The following is an 18,395-nucleotide window of genomic DNA, read 5'->3' on the forward strand; positions in this document are numbered from 1 at the left end:
ATTGTAAATCTCTTCCGTATATATTTCATCTAGACTGTGACTATAAATTAAGACTTTATAATAGTATTAAGTTTTTTTTTACTTGTTCCATATTCTAGCTGTAAGCAATGTATGAATACCATGGAATGTTAACAAATACAATACAATACAATACAATACAGACGCTAAATAATCATCGCAGTTGTTGAAGGATCGTAAAATAAACCAATAAAAATTTCCACGCGTTAACGAATACTCAAAAAGTTGAAAAAATATGATTAGAAGTACATAACATCGCAGTTGATAAAGCTTAGTAAAATAAAAAAATAATAGTACATCATGCAACGAGTCTATAATGGTAGTAATTAAGACGCGAGTATGTTTATGAAACGAGCGCAAGCGAGTTTCATAATTTTCATACGAGCGGCTTAATTACCATTATAGTCTAGTTTCATACGATTTTTATGCTCGACATATTTCTAACTTGAAATTATTCATAAGTATTCATGTTATTCTTATCTGACTCAGGAGCGGAACTGACCTTATGCAATACCTCGTAAATTGTGAGATGTGCGCAGACGCGAAAGTATTGTTTTTTTTCCTAGAAACAAATGTCGACGTTGACCTTGATATAATCTAGAGAGTAAAATAAACATTAATCTTGATATAACCTTGAAATTGAATTAGACATTGAAAAACGAGATGACACATTTAATTTATTTGAATGTTATTTACAATTAACGCTAATTATTATAGTAACAGAATTAGTTGTCTTTCGATTGCATATCCGAGAATAATCGATACATGCGCTTTCATATTGCTACAATGGTATTTTCTGATTGGTGGAACACCTGAACTTTAATGAATAGATGTACTTTAATGAGGTCCATTAAAGGGCTGATACCAGGTGTATAATTACTACATTTCGGCATGATTGAGCATGAAAATATAAAAAAGACAGTTCTAATATACGCAACTGAAACGCATGTCCATAGAGCTGAAACAGAAATATATATTTGAAAAACTAAAATAAAGAATGTAAGAATTAAACTATTTGGAAGAATTTATAGTAATTATTTTATTTAACGACGCTCTAAATGACTGTTTACTCAGCGCAAAAATTTAACATGGGCCAATAAAAGTCGACAAATTTTGACTCTAGTTTTCTGTCAGGAATAGTATTCTTTTGGATACCATAAATCTGAAATTGACCAGGAAAAGAAAGAGAAATCTGCTGGATTACTGGCTGAGAATGTCTGCCGACTGAAGGATGCACTGGAAGGAATTGTGAACGGGACAGAAGTTCGGGGCAGAAGAAGGTATCAGATGATGGACAACATTAAGATATATGGATCATATACGGAGACTAAAAGGAAGGCGGAAAATAGGAAAGATTGAAGGATGCTGGATTTACAGTCAAAGACCTGTACTTGGACAGAAAACTATGAATGAATGAATTTATAAATGAATAGAATTTAATCTAAAACAGCATATCGTGGTAGCCACAGTAGTTAAGATGCGGAAAGATTGAGGTAGTAGGTTGGGATCCCATTTAGGGCATGAATATTCTTCTATTGATCTGTGGTGTTTTAGGCGAGACCCGGCGTCGCGCTGACCTCACGCCACTGGCGTCCTTTCGTTTTAGTATATGTCTAATGTTAGATCTCAATACATTCTTCGGAAGTATGGTAGGGCCTTTCATTTTCAAATCTGTGGTTCCAAGGCAGAAGGCGGTAGTCAATTTTTTGGTGAAAATAAGATTTTGCGTTATGTTGTGCTTCCTGATGTTATCTTTATTGTGGCAAAAGGTATCTATTATTTTTCTTTTCAAGCCGTTGTTATGAAACATGATTACTATGATTTTATACTGTCGTTCATACTTTAAAGGCTCACTCCTGGAAAACTGACAAATGAAATCATATTTTTCCTCGGAGACACAGAAATCTAAGACACGAACCCACAGCTTTACTTCTCTCCCGCAGAAAACTACGCTAAGAGTTTTATTGACCTTAAAATTTCATGACCATCGGCCGGCTTCGGACCTTGATTCTTTGATTTAAGGCCTAGAAATATAACTGTCATAACATCGACGACAATAATTGCATAATTGAAGGGTTCAGAGCCATTACTCTTCAAGGAACGACCACTGATATAAATTGAGGGAAAGAAGACAGAGGACGGACACTGGAAAGTTTTCTTTTCTCAATCGTACTATCAGGGACTGGAATGCTTTACCTGCAGACTTACTAAAGGCTTTACCAACAACCAAAAACGTATTTAAAAATAGGCTTAAGGACTTTACTAATAGACGGTAATTATACACAGTATGTAAAGGATGTAAATGATATTTTGTTATTGAAGTGTTGTATCAGTGAAGAATTATGTTGTGTCAGTGAAGTGTGTTGTGTCAGTGAAACGTTCCTGTCAGGGAAGCTTTATAGTTTATAGTGGCAGTGCAAAGTATTTGAACAGTGAAATGTTTTTGAAGTGTTAGTGAAATCAGGAAAGAATCAGTGAAATGTGTCGTAGTTCCAGTGCAGTGAGTGAATTGACAGCGAAATGAGTGTAATGTGGAAAGGTACTTGTGCAGATATGAACATATCATACTCGTGGGTTTTAGTTCGAACTTAGATTTAAGATACAAATTAGATTTATTTTAAATGTTATTTTAAGTGATCGTGCGTCATTTAATTTAGGATATTCCCTATTATTATTATTATTATTATTATTATTATTATTATTATTAATTATTATTAATTATTGTTAGTATTAATTATTTGTATTAATTATTGGTATTATTATTAACTGTATTTTTAATTAATAAGTTTATTATTGCCATTATTGAGTGTAATTAGTTACCACTGCCCCCGGGTATATACCCATTGCAGTGTGAATAAATACATACATAGTGGGCCAAGCGCCATTTATTAAAAACGGCGAAAGCAAGGGTTAAAGTTAAGTGAATATCATAGTTTAATGAATATTGACTATCATTTAGTTTTAATGTGTAGGCTAAACTTTATATTACTTGCTATATGTTTCCATTGAATAATGGTGATAACTTCTTTTTAACCCTTGTTTTCTACGGTTTTAGTAAATGGCGCTTGGTCCACTATGGTTCTGAACCCTTCAATTAGACTCGATCGCATTAGGAATCAATATCACATTACCAAACAACCGCATGTCTTTAGGAAATTCAACTACATATTCTCTGAAACTGGTTTGTACTGTTAACATTTTTATGTCATTTAACGACGCCGTATCAATTACGCGGTTATGTAGCGTCGATATAGTTTGGGAATTCCTCAGAAAATTTTAGCCAAATAATCACCTTGATCAGGATTCAAGCGCACATTCTAATGGAGCATCGGAGCACAAGACATTCACACTTGCTGACATTCTCGTTCACCTCATTGACTTAGTGCAGTGGTTCCCAAAGTGTTGGTCGTGGCCCTTGAGGGTATGTCAAGAGCTGCGGTGGTCTCAATATGATTTACAAACTGTGTGTCCCCCATTATTCTCCTCACACAAAATAATACGTCACCAGGTTTGGTGTGACATTCGCCTCAGCATTGCTGGTGTAATCTGTTGGAAAGAGCGCCGCACGGCGTCCTTCAATTTATCAATGATTCATCAATGGTGTCATACCGTTCCTATACAACAATGCTCTTGATGAAACCCCACAGCGCATTGTCACAGGTTGTGGAGTCAGGGCTGCGAGGTGGCCAGTCGAAAGGAGCTGGTAAGATGGGTGACCCACGCCCAATTCAGCGTCCTGGAAACCTGATCCTATTCCCGGCGTGAGCAATGCAAGAGATTTATTTTCCGTGCTTAGGACTAAGTATGTGCTGTCCTGGGTTGTCGCAGCGGCGACACGACCAGGGAGACAGATAATGTGTATCTGTTTACTGTTGGTCCACAGATATACCCTCTAATGCACCAAATTTGATTGTAAATCAGTATCAGAGGAAGAAAGAAAAAAAAGTTATACTCTCAAGAACAAATTAGCCACCGGCGTAACTCAGACGGTAGCGTATTTGCCTTCTGTTCCGGGTTCCGTTCTCTCTTGGAATAATTATCTGCTTCAGTTTTTTTCTGAGGTTCTCTCCAACTAAAAGATGAATGTCAGGTAATGTGTGGTGAATTTTCGGCCTCATCTTGCCAAATACCACCTCACTATCACCAATTTCATCCAAGCTAAATAATAATAATAATAATAAGAATAATAATAATAATAATAATAATAATAATAAAACGTTATTAAATAACAGAAAAAAATAGAAGCAGTTTATATCTCGATTCTGAAAAATGTTTCTGGGTTAGATTTCAAAGTTCGTATATTTAGGTTACACAAATACATTTTCATGTCCTAGTATTTACATAATTCTGTTGACTAAAATAAGAAGCAACCAAAAAGTGGGGTTATTTATTTATTCCTTTAAAAAGTAAAGAAGATTTCAGGATATCGAAACTAATTTATTATTACGCTCCGTTATCTTTCGAGAGAAAATTACTTATCGGAGATAATTTTAATGGAAGAAAGGAAGTTTTACAGGCCAAGGTTATATAAACTTCATACAAGGTTAAATACTTTTTTGTTTCGCAACACTGAATGCTGTGACAGCTACTATAATGACCATCATTTAAGAAGTCAACCCGAGTCAGAGCTCATTGCGCATACACATTGCACAATCAAGTGATTTCGCGAGCTAATCTGTTTTAATCAATATCAATACAATATCCCGTTTCAGTTACCTGTCATCATAACATAATCTCTTCACACGCACGCAAAATAGCCGCATACTAGCCATACCAACACATGACATAATCGTATTCATCATCATACACAATCTCGCTCTCGCGCTTGTGGAATACCCTACCCAGTGACATCAGAGACTGTCGGAATTTAGTAGTGTTCAAAAGCAAACTTATAAAGCATTTTCTTACTGCGTAGAGTAGGTTTAATTTTTACTTAATTAATAAAAAAATGTTTCTCTCTTCTTAACTTTTACAATAAACTGTCTAGCTTTTACTAATCAATTAATCTTTTAGTACTTTGATTTTTATCGTATTTGCAAATTTAATATTAATTGTAATTATAATTGTAATTGTATTCTTAATATTGTAGTTGTAATCCCCTGGTAGAGGGGAAGAGAAGGCCTGATGGCCTTATCTCTACCAGGTTAAATAAATAAATAATAATAAATAATAATACTTCAAAATAACAACAGATTATATTACACATATACATAAATACATTTTAACGCCATCTTTCTTCCTATATTTATCGTTTAGTAAAATGTTAGCTAAATTTCCGTTAAAATGATATTTTACCCCCTCCAGGCTTAACCGAAATTTCAGGCTATTGAGCTTTGATTATTAGAAGAGAAAAATTCGCTCCGGCGTCGGGGATCAAACTCGGGTCCTTGGTTCCACGTACCAAATGCTCTAACCGCTGAGCTATGATTTATAGATACTGAAGTATTTCGCTGGGTGTACACTGTACATCCACCACACAATCAAATTTGAGAAATAAATTGTTAAATGGACGCCGTTCAATTTCAGTAGTGTACGTCCAGTTGCGTTAACAAAATAGTAGTAATTAACCTATTTGCCGGCATATAAGACTTATAATTTGGATCCCATTTTTGGGTATGGATTTGAGGAAAAAATAAGTATCATTGAATATTATAATGTATTTCGTCGTTGATTTTATCAAACCTCATATGTGATAGTACAAAGCATAATTTTTCGGGAGGAAGGAAAAATTAATTAATCAACAAGAGGCCTACACCGATCCGCAAATCATATTGTATTTTATTTTTAATTTAACCTTTGCTTTGTATTCTGGATACTAGTGGTCAGCCGTAGATGTCGGCCAGATGTCCCAAATTGTGGAATTTGTGTGTATGTTCATCATATTCATTATCGTTTTACACCGAATTATTTCATATTTTTATGTAGGTCTATTTATATTTACTTACTTTTTTGTTCCTCCTGAAAAAATTATGCTCTGTACTGTCACATAGGAAGTTTTATAAAATAAACTACGATTTACAGTATTTCAAATATAAAGTAATAAGTAGGTCTACTTTAATCAAATGCCTAATCTAATTAAGAGAGAAAGCCTTTTAATATTCTTCCTCACAACTCAGAAATTCATCTCTAGGAATACTGTAGCGTGTTATTCAAAGTAATTATTTCCAAATTCTAAAGAACTCCATACTTATACTAAATACTGATTTGTATTATACATATTAGTGCTATTATTATATTAGAACTTTATTACAGTTTTTATAGTTAGTAATGTTTCCAAATTAGTACCATTTTCGTGTAAATTAGTTAATTGAAATCCTTATATTGTATTGTAACCTGGATCTGAATGATCACCTGGTTTGTCAGGCAAATGTCTCCTTTCTTTATAAGAAGTTATTATTGTTATTATTATTGTTATTATTATTATTATTATTATTATTATTATTATTATTATTATTAAACCGGCGGGCTTATGTGAGGGCGGCAATGAACACGCGGGCTCCTTAAAAGCCATTTGTAAGTAAGTATTATTAAACTGGAATCTAAGTCAAACAACAAATTGTCCTCTGAGGTTTTCCCCAGCCGTGGGACTGAAGCCGGAGATGGTCTATGGCGAGTCCTCGGCATCAACCCCTTTGATTTGATTACCCCCGTTTAGTTTGATTATCTGGTTAGGTTTTTCCCCAACCAAAAGGCAAATGCCGGGTTATCTTTTGGCGAATCCTCGGACCTCACCTCATCTCACTACATCTCGCCAAAATATTATTAAAAAATAGCACAAAATTGTAAAAATTGTAGAAAATTATTAAATTGTAAAACTGTAAAAATTTGTAAAAATTTTAATTGTAATATTGTAAAATTTTGACTTGTTCCACATCTTAAAGCTTCATTGCTCACGTAATATCTATGGAATAAAATGAATGAATGAATGAATGAATGAATGAATGAATGACTCCAATGAATTAAGGGGTTAGGTACAGCTTAAAGGAGTAAAAGTTTGGAAATATTCAACATTTTTTCCTCCATTACTTTATCTTGTGCAATAGTGAAAATTAGTACGTGTAAAACATTGTCCTGCTATACGATAAAAATATTTTTACGATTAAAAAAAATATTATTTATATATTTTTTCAAAATTCAGAATTCGCTATGCAGTGATGAAGCGTTTCCCCCATAACTCAAAAAGTATCCAACATTCTGTGATGAAATTTTTGTGTGTATTTATGCATGCCATGTCTACAATGTGATGCAAAATCACTTCTCTACCTTTGTATAGATTGTCTGATAAAAAATAAATTCATTTAAAAAAATGGTCAGATATCAGTATTTTCTTCTAACACAAAATAAAAAAAAAATATTTTTTAAGGAATGTAGTCGAAAGAGCATTACATTGTAAACATGAGTTTCAGCAATAAAATAAAAGAGAAGAACATGAAAAGGTTAACAAGTTTATGAGTTACGAGAGAAAAGCTTCATCACTACACAGTGAACTGCCACCGTTTTGAATTTCGAAAAAAAATATATATATATATAAATTTTTAATCGTAATTTTTTTTTCGTATAGCAGAAGGACAGTGTTTTACACATACCAATTTTCAATATTGTACAAGATACAGTAATGAAGTAAAAAAATGTTTAATATTCCCAAGAAGTTTACTGCTGCAAGCTGTACCTAACCCCTTAATGATGCGACACTTTTTAAATAATTTAACCAAACACTGTCTCAATTTTCATAGTATCCCATGAAACTTTGACCCATTCACAAACTCAGTATGAGCATATGAGATACACTTTGTTTTTCAGATTTATTTTCGCTGGAAAATACGATATATTTCAATCTAATTTAGTGTAAAAGCAGACTATTATTTTATTAAATGGACTTATTTTATTTAATTTGATTAAAAACACATAACATAATATTCAATTCTCCCAAAAAGGAATAGAAAATCACTGAATAGTAGGTACTTCTTATGGAAACTGCTTCCTACACACATTATAACGATTTCGTTTTTCTTTTGTTCCAGGTGCCGGCTGTCGCTTTGGTAACGTACCCATATTCAGTATTGAGTCGCTTCCGGTATCACTATAATATAGTATTTCATTGTCATGTACATAGAACCTGTCTTGCTGGCGGTTACGTACCTTTGTGAAAGCCATCGCTGCCTATGGTGTGAGAGCAAGTGCTGAGAGTTGGAAGACTGGACGATCTGTGATGATCAGTAGAGAAGAGATAACCTCTTATATACTCCTCAGTAAAAGTTAGGTAATCGCATGGTGGGAGCACTCGCCGTTGTGGAGGTGGTAGTAGTCATCTGTTATAATTTCTTTCTCGTAAGGTTTCTGTTTCCGTCTTCCCTTTAATATTATTCTTCAGGTGTAGACCTTGGTATTGATATTCTATCAATTTTTTTCGAACTTCACTTACCAAGCCCTTATATTTTGGTTGTGATACGATATTTTATGTTATAAAAACTGTGCTCTGACAATCGGAAGTGAAGAAATTAATTCCAATAGCAATAGAACATGCAGTATATTTCCCGTACTTTTGTACTAGATTCTACTATTTTAATTGAGGGTAAAGTTTACACGATTTAATTAAGTTAGTTTTCTATTGCGAATAATATATACGCAATGCTTTTGTAATAAGTTGTACATTAAAAATAAGCGTGAATTTTCAGATGATGCTAATTTATCTGTAGTAAAAGATTTAGGTTAAGCTTGCTGTTCTGCTCTTCAGACAATTACATCAATCATTTTAAAATCTTCATTGAACTTCATCAGTCACCATCTCTATTCATCTTTATAATATTCAATGTATATTATTTATTTTCAATAAATTTTTATCGTTTTGATAGTTACCACATCTTGTCGCAGAATATTCTTTTTTAAAATTTCATTATGTATTTTTTTAACATTAATTTACATTTTCTTTTTTGTTCATTTGAATTGATTAGGATGCCGATATTTTAAATCCAAGATTTGGACAGCTATCATTTCGATGATATTCTCTCATGCGTTTCGTTATCCTTGTATCCAAAACAAAATCGGAGATTCGTGCAGTATTGAGGAACACAGAACTCGGTAATTTGTCTGCTGTGAGAAATTTTCGGCACTGTGTGTGCAAGGAAAGCACCGGTATGGCCTCTTTTTGAACTATTAACTTGAATTTCTCTTAAACATTCATCGTGGCCTAGTTAATTTGACAACTGATTGACACATTTCCCATTTTTTTTTTCCAAAAAAATTCCAAAATTATTTTTACTTCTAATAGTTTTCGCCATCGAAATTACTCCCAAACACATTTGTCGCAATTATTTTTTTCCGGTTTCCTTAGATTAATGCTTATTTTTTACCTATCTGAAAATGTTAATAGCCTCTCGCAAAACCCCCAACCTAGAGGAAAGGATTTTGTTCCGTTGTTATCTCCCCATTAAAGAGAAAATGTAGACAGATACCCTGTTACGTTTCTATAAACTACTTTCTGTACCGACTCTATCATGTGGCAGTGAATCATGGACCGTGGGAAGAAAAGCAGAATATAAAATAAAAGGCACTGAAATTAATTTCCTTCAGAGTGTGTATGATTGTAAATAGAAAAGTGGATTAAATAAAAAGTGAAATTATAAGAGATTTTTAAACATTTTTATGCTCGACCATGCCGGAATGTAGTAATTATACACCTGGTAGTAGTCCTTTAATGCACCTCATTAAAGTACACCTATTCATTAAAGTTCAGGTGTTCAGCCAATGACAAATCACCTTTGTACCATTATAAAACCGCAAGTATCGATTATTCTCGGATATGAAATCGAAAGACAATTAGCGGAAAGTCACGGAGGCTGGAAATCAAATACTGTCGCAGAAGGTTATGTTCTGTTACTATAATAGTTAGCGGTAATTGTAAATAATATTCAAATAAATTCAATTTTTGTCATCTCGTTTTTCAATTCTAAATCAATTTCCAGGTTATATCAAGACTAATGTTCAGCTTATTCTCTACGTTTATCAAGGTCAATGACATTCGGCCTCGGAAAAAATCAATACTTTCGCGTCTGCGCACATCTCACAATTCACGTCAGTTCTCTACTCACTTACATAACCATAATATGAATACTTTTGAATAATTTCAAGTTAGAAATATGGTCGAGCATAAAAAGTCGTATGAAACTTGCCTATAATGGTAATTAAGACGCTCGTATGAAAATTATGAAACTCGCTTGCACTCGTTTCATAAAAAGCATACTTGCGTCTTAATTACTACTATTATAGACTCGTTGCATAATGTACTATTAAAAATAAATGTTAGAATAATAGAAAATAGACAACACGTTGACCTAATGGAGGAAGATAGAGTTGCCTAAAGAAATATTTTTGTCTAAACGGAGAGAGTTGGTAGACCTGTTATAAAATGGACCGATGTCGAAAAAACGTATAAATACGTCTTTTACTCAGAAAGTAGCTTCTCAAATCTGGACTCTGCATTAGATTGGCATACACAGAGTGATATCCGAGGTCAAGAAGATTTCTCGCTTTTGTGCTGATGGTAGCCATAGAAGAGAAAATTATTTTGCATAAATACAAGATTGCAAATGTTAACAAAAATTTAATCGCTTCCTTTGCATGTCGACACATTATTGTATTCTTTTGATTCAAAATTGATAAGAAGTCTAGTTTAAATAATCCGGCAGTGAACACATATTTCAATTACTTTTTCTTTGATATGTTTTGGAATTTCAGCCAGATGAACGCAACTGTTTAAAAACAGATTCAGTATCCATCATAATTATTATCAGTTTCTTCCAGATAGTAGGTACTCATAAAGCTATTGTTTAAAATTGTGCAAACTTTATTGCATGTCCCTAAAAACAACTTAATATATGTTTATCATAAGTAGCTAAATTGTCTATAAGTTCTTTAATACACTAGAATGAAACAAATTTCTTTTTCTCAACTGATGTCGACCAGAAATCAAGTTTATTTTTAAATCCGTTGACTTTATCCCTCGCTATAATTTTGCTAACATCTCGGCCTTGCTAACTGCTTTTCAAAGTGTGTAGGTGTTCGAAAATATCAAGCAAGGAAGGCCAGTCTAAGAGGCCAAAAAGAATTTGAAAATAGATTTCCATATTTTGATTTCTCGTCTTGCATGTCTCTGTAAATTAGAAGTTCTGCTATTAACTGTAAAGATTTTTTCAACCAACCACCTTACTTCCATGATTCTAAAGGCGATTTTCATGTAACGAATCCATGTTTTCACAAATTGAGCTTAAAATACGAGTTTACAATGCTTATCTTTTGATATAATTTACCATATTAATGACAGATTTTGAGAGACAATGCATTTAAGGTGGTAATGATTTTTATGTAAGAACCTCTCCAGTAAATGAAACAGTGTAGCTATTTGGCATTATCTCTTGTAATCCGACAATGAGACCACTTCGATGTCCAGTCATTTCGTATCATTGTTCCATCATATTTTGGTCGTTCTTTGAGTGGTTTTGAGTGATATTATAGTTATTTTTCAATTTTACAGGAATTTGTGTTTTTCGAATAGGATTACGTAGCGATACCGTAGGTGAGGGAGGAGGTTGCATATAAAAGACTCGACCAAAAGTGGGTCAAGTAGTTTGTAAATCACTGTACTAGACTATATAGCAATTGTTTTTCTTTGTATTGAGGAATCAAAGCGCATTAGTTAACCTTGTACTTACAATATTGATATTCGACTGTAGTAGGCTCTCTTATTTTTCAGCTATGTTATTAAACTCTGGCATTGAAACTCATTTCTCATTTCCTATGTATTATTGAAATATACTTTCGTTCTAATATAATGCTTATTAAATATGAATTAATAGTAACGGAAATACAAGATCCTTAAAGAACATTTCACTTCGAAAACACGCACATAAATACAAATAAACTTCCTATATGCAAACCGTGATCAAGAAAATGGTACTATTTTACACATTTCTGCCGTCTGAAACAACAATAATAATAATAATAATAATAATAATAATAATAATAATAATAATAATAATAATAATAATAATAATAATAATAATGCAATTCAGAATGGCATTGCTTGTCTAATTTACGGTTTTGTTGATTGAAAAATCACATATTTATTACTTACTTACAAATGGCTTTTACGAAACCCTCAGGTTCATTGCCGCCCTCACATAAGCCTGCCGTCGGTCCCTATCCTGTGCAAGATTAATCCAGTTTCTATCAACATATCCCACCTTCCTTAAATCCATTTCAATATTATCCTCCCATCTATATCTCGGTCTCCCCAAAGGTCTTTTCCCCTTCGGTCTCCCAACTAACACTCTACGTACATGCATTTTTGGATTCGCCCATACGTGCCCTGCCCATCTCAAACGTCTGGATTTAATGTTCCTAATTATGTCAGGTGAAGAATTCAATGCGTGCAGTTCTGCGTTGTGTAACTTTCTCCGTTCTTCTATAACTTCATACCTTTTAGGAATAATAATAATAATAATAATAACAACAACAACAATGTTGTTCAGAATGGCATTCATTGTCTCTTGACAGTTATACGGATTTAAAAATAACATACTTATTATGATTTATAATTGGAAAACTACACCACGAAATACTTGTTACGTTGTACGAATCTTGGATGTTGTGGGTAGTTTGCTCATAAACGAACACAACGTCCTTGTTAAATCAATCTGTACATGTGAGAAACTTACGAAATCGTGGAAGTTTTCGTGAGGGTTAACCCATTCTCTCAGCAAACAACTAGAATCTTTCATAATCTGTAATATACATTCACTCTTCAAGAACACTGAAAGCAAGGTGATTTCTTACTTTGGTTAGAAATAAAATTTATTCTAGTGATAAATTATATTTGCGTTCCAGTCGAGCTCTTAACCACATAATATAATTGTCCTATACATTTCCTTTCACATAGTTATAATCGATAATTTAATGCAGCACAACGTTTTCTAGTCTGTAAGACTTGAGAATGTGTCACATTATTTTATGTTCAGTAGCTAGCATACTTAATGCCGAATGCTTTCACATGTTGCAAAATTTATGGATGGTAAAGATACTTAAGCCTCCTTCCTTGAGGTTTATCTTATCCTAGTTAGGAATAACAAACAATCTAAGCATAAGAATGAAGACGTTCTTTTAAAGGTTAATAATGTCATAATTTTAAATCGTTTTATTTACTGTCCGTTTTAACTTAGAAGTAAGTAATTGCGCGACTGTGGACATTGATGTTTATACATTAGAGTGCTCACAATTATCTGCAAAACAATAGACCTATGCCATCTAGTGGACGTATCTGAACCATGAAAAATCAACAGAGATCAATGTCTTGTGAAGTAAGTTCTATTATTTGTAGCTTTGTAGTGAAAAATGGAACCAAGCAATCATTTTTTTTAATAATCAGATTCATAATAATTATTTATGATCAAGAAAACCACTACAAACCAAGAACAGATTGATTGACACCTGGTGGAGTGTAGTGTTTATTGCTGTGCTACCTCTCTCTATTGTAATTATTATTTTTATACTTTTACTTACTTACAAATGGCTTTTAAGGAACCCGGAGGTTCATAGCCAGCCTCACATAAACTCGTCATCGCTCCCTATCCTGAGCAAGATTAATCCAGTCCCTACCATCATATTCCACCTTCCATTAATCTATTTTAATATTATCCACCCATCTACGTCTCGGCCTCCCTAATGGTCTTTTTTCCCCTCAGGTCTTCATTCTATATGCATTTCTGGGTTCACCCACACGGGCTACATGCCCTGCCCATCTTAAACGTCTGGATTTTATGTTCTTAATTATGTTAAGGGGAGAGGATGGTATTTTTTGGCGAAAAATGAGTAAATTAAAAAAAAATGTTCTTTAAAATACTCTGTGATATGTGTGGAATGCATATCATAACATTTTGTGGGTATTTGTGCCCTTATCGAATGTTGAGTCGCCATCTTTAAACTTCCTGCGTTATGGATTTTTAAATCACTCGCCCACTTTTAATGTTGTTTCCGGTAAATTAAATTTAAAAAAAAATTCTTTAAAATACACTTTGATATGTGTGGAATGCATTGCATAACACTTTGTGGGTATTTGTGCCCATGTCGGATGTTGGGACGTCATTTTTTAAATCACACGCCCGCTTTTATGGGTTTCCAGTTACTTCATTTCTTTTTGCTACATTGCCAGACAAAAATGGATATAATTTCTGAACTATTAAAGATACATGCATGAAATTTAGCACACACATTCTTTAGACTATTAGGAAACGTTTCTCTGTAACAGAATTTTGTTAATTGATATCATTTTAAAAATACGTCCGTTTGTTTGGAAGAAAGTAAATCAGAAAATTGTTATTAAATTTTAATTGTTTATTTTACAAACCTAGGAACTAATATCAAAATTCTGTTACAGACAGCTTGTAGAACATGTTTTTGCAAATACATTGCAAAAAAAGTTTGAATCTATCTTTAAAAACGGTTTAGATATATCGGGTTTAGTACAATCCTGCATTGGGTATATATTTTTTCAAATTTGGGCCCCAAAATATTTTTTTTTTTTCAAAATATTTATATTCGGTTGAGTTGCTACAGCTATGAGCTCTCTACATACAAAAAATTAATATTTTACACCAAATATGAAAAAAGTTTAAAAAAAAAATACCATCCTCTCCCCTTAAGTGAAGAATACAATGCTTGTAATTCTGCGTTGTGTAACTTTCTCCATTATCCTGTAACTTAATTCCTCTTAGCCCCATATATTTTCATAAGCATCTTATTCTCGATCACCCTTAACCTCTATTCCTCCGTCAAAGAGAGAGTCCAAGTTTCACAACCACATTATAGAATAACCGGTTATATAACTGTTTTATAAATTCTAACTTTCAGCTTTTTGAGAGCAGACTGGATAACAAAATCTTTTCAACCGAACAATAACAGGCTTTTCCCATATTTATTCTTCGTTTAATTTCCTCCCTAATGTCATTTATATTTGTTACTGTTGGCCCTAGACATTTGAATTTTTCCACCTTTTCAAAGAATGAATTTCCAATTTTTATATTTCCATAATCATATACTCTGTCTTTTAGCGATTTACTTCCAAACCTATCTCTTTACCTGCTTCAAGTAAAATTTCTGTGTTTTCCTAATATTTTGTGGATTTTCTCATAACTACTCATGTCATCCGCATGAACAAGCAGCTGATGTAACCCGTTCAATTATTTTTATACCGTTACAGCATATAAAGGATGCATATATGCATGTACAAAATATTATGTGAATTTAAACCTTATTTTCACGGAAGAACACGTCTGCCATAGCAATTCTTGACAGCTTGTAGTATGTGTGTTCTTGTGTTTACATTTAAATTCGTATTTCTGCATTCATGAAAAATGTAATATCTGCATAATCAATATTTTTAATGATCATGGGTGCAAGTTGGGAAGTGTTACGACGAAATTGAATTGAATATTGTGTGAAAATTCCAATTTACTAATTTAATTTTCCAATTCATTATTTTGTTTCCCTCTTTTAAATGATACATCACATTATAACTATATTAAAATTGTATCCAATCTATTGTAGATATGAGACGGAACAGATCAGTCATGTAACTGTGAGAAAGACAATGGACTGTTTCCGTGACAGATTAGGACATAGTTTGGTTGTAAATGGTTCTCTTTTTGAGTATCTGCTGTCAAGTTTGGTTAGTGATAGTGTTTTGTTTAGTTTTATGGCGTACTCAACATGAATTTACATACTTATTTGTCTAAAGTTTGAAGTTCATGAAACAAGTTTGATAAATAGTTAAAAGGCACGAAACGAATGAATGGATGAACTTCTACACATTCTTACATAAAATTTAATGAAAATTCAGATTATTTAAATTTGAATAGAAAGTGCGCGAATAACTAGCTTATTTTGAACAATGGTATCATATTGAATGGTTTGTCTCCATCATCTTTTGTATGAAGATGATTTTAATAAAATTAAAATTTAAGAAGTTATGAGTAATATTGCTTACTTTTACAAGAGCGACAGTTTTGAGGCTACTGGGTGTGAATTTCCTCATTTCAATTTATGATCCCATCCCATCTGCTCATGCGTCTTACATTTTCATCCATACAAAATTCAGGTGCTACAGTAGTGGCAAAAAACCGGACCGACCCTTGTAGCTGATTTCAGAGTCACAGATTCAAATTTTGCTAGTCACAAAACACATGCATCTTATATAATTAATTGTAACAATGAAATTTATTGCATTTGTTCGATTCTTACCGTCTTTTGTTTCCTTCAGTGCCTCAAACTTACAGACGAAAAACTTTGAGAGTTTTATTTTCATCTGGCATCAATATTACATTTATACCTCTATTCGGCAAAGATAACTGCCTATTTTTAAATTAAATAGCAGTACATAACTCTACCTTCACTATCCGTATTGAAATTACCACAGTTTGACACAATACATAGCACAGGATTCTTTTGTATCAGCTACAATGGATGGTCCGGTTTTTTTTGCCACTACTGTACATCAATTAAAACATAGCGTTATTCTCAACTGAAGGGCTTTTTGTGAGGAGATATAAATCGTATGGATGAAGATGAAGACTTCATTGACACTTTGTGAGCATATCGCCATTTCAGTGGCAGTCAAGGGACGTCCCTTTCAAGAAATAAATTACCTATCTCACGTATATCATTTTGAAAATGTAATTTCTTGAGTCAATAACCAACTATTTATAATCGTCTGTTCCTCTCTCAGACCCTGCATAAACAGTTGGCTGAACATTTCCAAATAAATATAATTATTCGCTGCTGAGATAGTGATTCATACAGCATATGAATGGCCTAATCCATTTATTTTAATTTTTATAATTTTATCTAAAGTTAAATTGTTTTGTTGTACGGCAGCGAGGACAATATTTTAATTAGGAAGATACTCGAGTATTGTTGGTAACACTCCTTTCTACCTCAGTGGCGACTCGTGATATTTTTGTATGTAGGATATGAGATTGGTGACTGATGACCAAGACAGAAACTAATAATAATAATAATAATAATAATAGATTTGAGGGAGGTGGGGTATGATGATAGAGACTGGCTTAATCTTGCACAGGATAGGGACCGATGGCGGGCTTATGTGAGGGCGGCAATGAACCTTCGGGTTCCTTAAAAGCCATTTGTAAGTAAGTAAGTAAGTAATAATAATAGAGCATACGTAATTAATTTCTTGCTACAGTTAATTTCTTCTAAATGATCAAATACAACTTCAGACATTCTTTAGGCTGTCCTGTCATCTGAAAGTCCTGTTAATGCTTTTATACATCTTGATTACACAACTTTTAACACTGTATCACTTCGGAATATGTGTGGTAAGACTTTCCTGTGCTAAATTTCAACGTACCTCGTTTACATGTTTCGACCTATTTATGGGTCATCTTCAGAACTGATCGTTGGTCTTGGCGCCACTTTTTCTGTTTCCTGTGAGGGTGTGTTCCTGTGGTATAGTATAGAGTCAAAGAGTGTGTGTATTTTGAAGTTGAGTTGTGTGTTGAGAATTTCGTTGGGGTGTGTTTTTGTGTGTCTGTATATTTCATATTGTTCTAGTGTGTTTAGTTTCTGGCTTTTTGGTTGGACGTGTAGTATTTCCGTGTCTGTGTTGATGTCTATAGCTTAATTTATTTACTTTCATGTAATTTTGGTTTTTATTCATTATATTTTTATATGATGTCATTTTGAATTATTTATTATTTCGTTTATTTTGACATTTTAAAATAACCAATGAACTGCATTTAAGTAGGCTACAAGGGTACCTACTTGAAAATTCATATTGTAGTCTCTGACAGGGTCTCCACCACCCAGAAAGAAGGGTCGTAGTATTAGGATACACGGTCACATCTTGAAACACGGTTAAAGTTAAGCCATACCTTGCCATCCGCAAACTCCCCTGGCCATAACTTCACTGCTAGATAAAAACCGTTTGCTGTAAGGTATTTGGATGGTTCCTCGGAAAGTATTTCTAAGATCTGAGATGTGCAGTGGCGACAACTCACGACAGAAAGTGGAATTTTGAAGAAAATTATTACGTCGGGACGCATTAAAAATCAAAATCTGTAATTAAAATGTTTTCTATCCTCACAGGCACAAAATTAAACTGTAGGATTATCCTCATATCCTTCATGGAGGACTCGCCACTATCCTACCGCATATTTTCATATTATAAGAGTAGAGGAATGGTCGGCATATATCACAACATATAAAATACATCCCGCAAAACACAGCAAAGGGCACGTAGGAAAAGGGCAGTCAACAGGAGAAGCGGAAAACACCTTCACTGTTGCAAGTATTCATTACGCAGGGACGGA

The 18,395-nt window shown here is 33.3% G+C and overlaps 1 protein-coding gene across 1 annotated transcript in view; it reads right to left on the reverse strand.

Annotated features, from left to right (window-relative positions):
- Nucleotides 1–8,232, reverse strand: part of LOC138716186 (cuticle protein 8-like) — a 29,432-nt gene extending 21,200 nt beyond the window's left edge. Inside the window, exon 1 of the mRNA XM_069849025.1 lies at nucleotides 8,158–8,232. Within this exon, the coding sequence (XP_069705126.1) occupies nucleotides 8,158–8,172 (15 nt within the window). The 5' untranslated portion in view covers nucleotides 8,173–8,232. The remainder of the gene's footprint in view (nucleotides 1–8,157) is intronic.
- Nucleotides 8,233–18,395: the final 10,163 nt, after the last annotated feature.

The sequence above is a fragment of the Periplaneta americana genome, chromosome 16 (genome assembly GCF_040183065.1).
Source record: "Periplaneta americana isolate PAMFEO1 chromosome 16, P.americana_PAMFEO1_priV1, whole genome shotgun sequence".
Taxonomy (NCBI): domain Eukaryota; kingdom Metazoa; phylum Arthropoda; class Insecta; order Blattodea; family Blattidae; genus Periplaneta; species Periplaneta americana.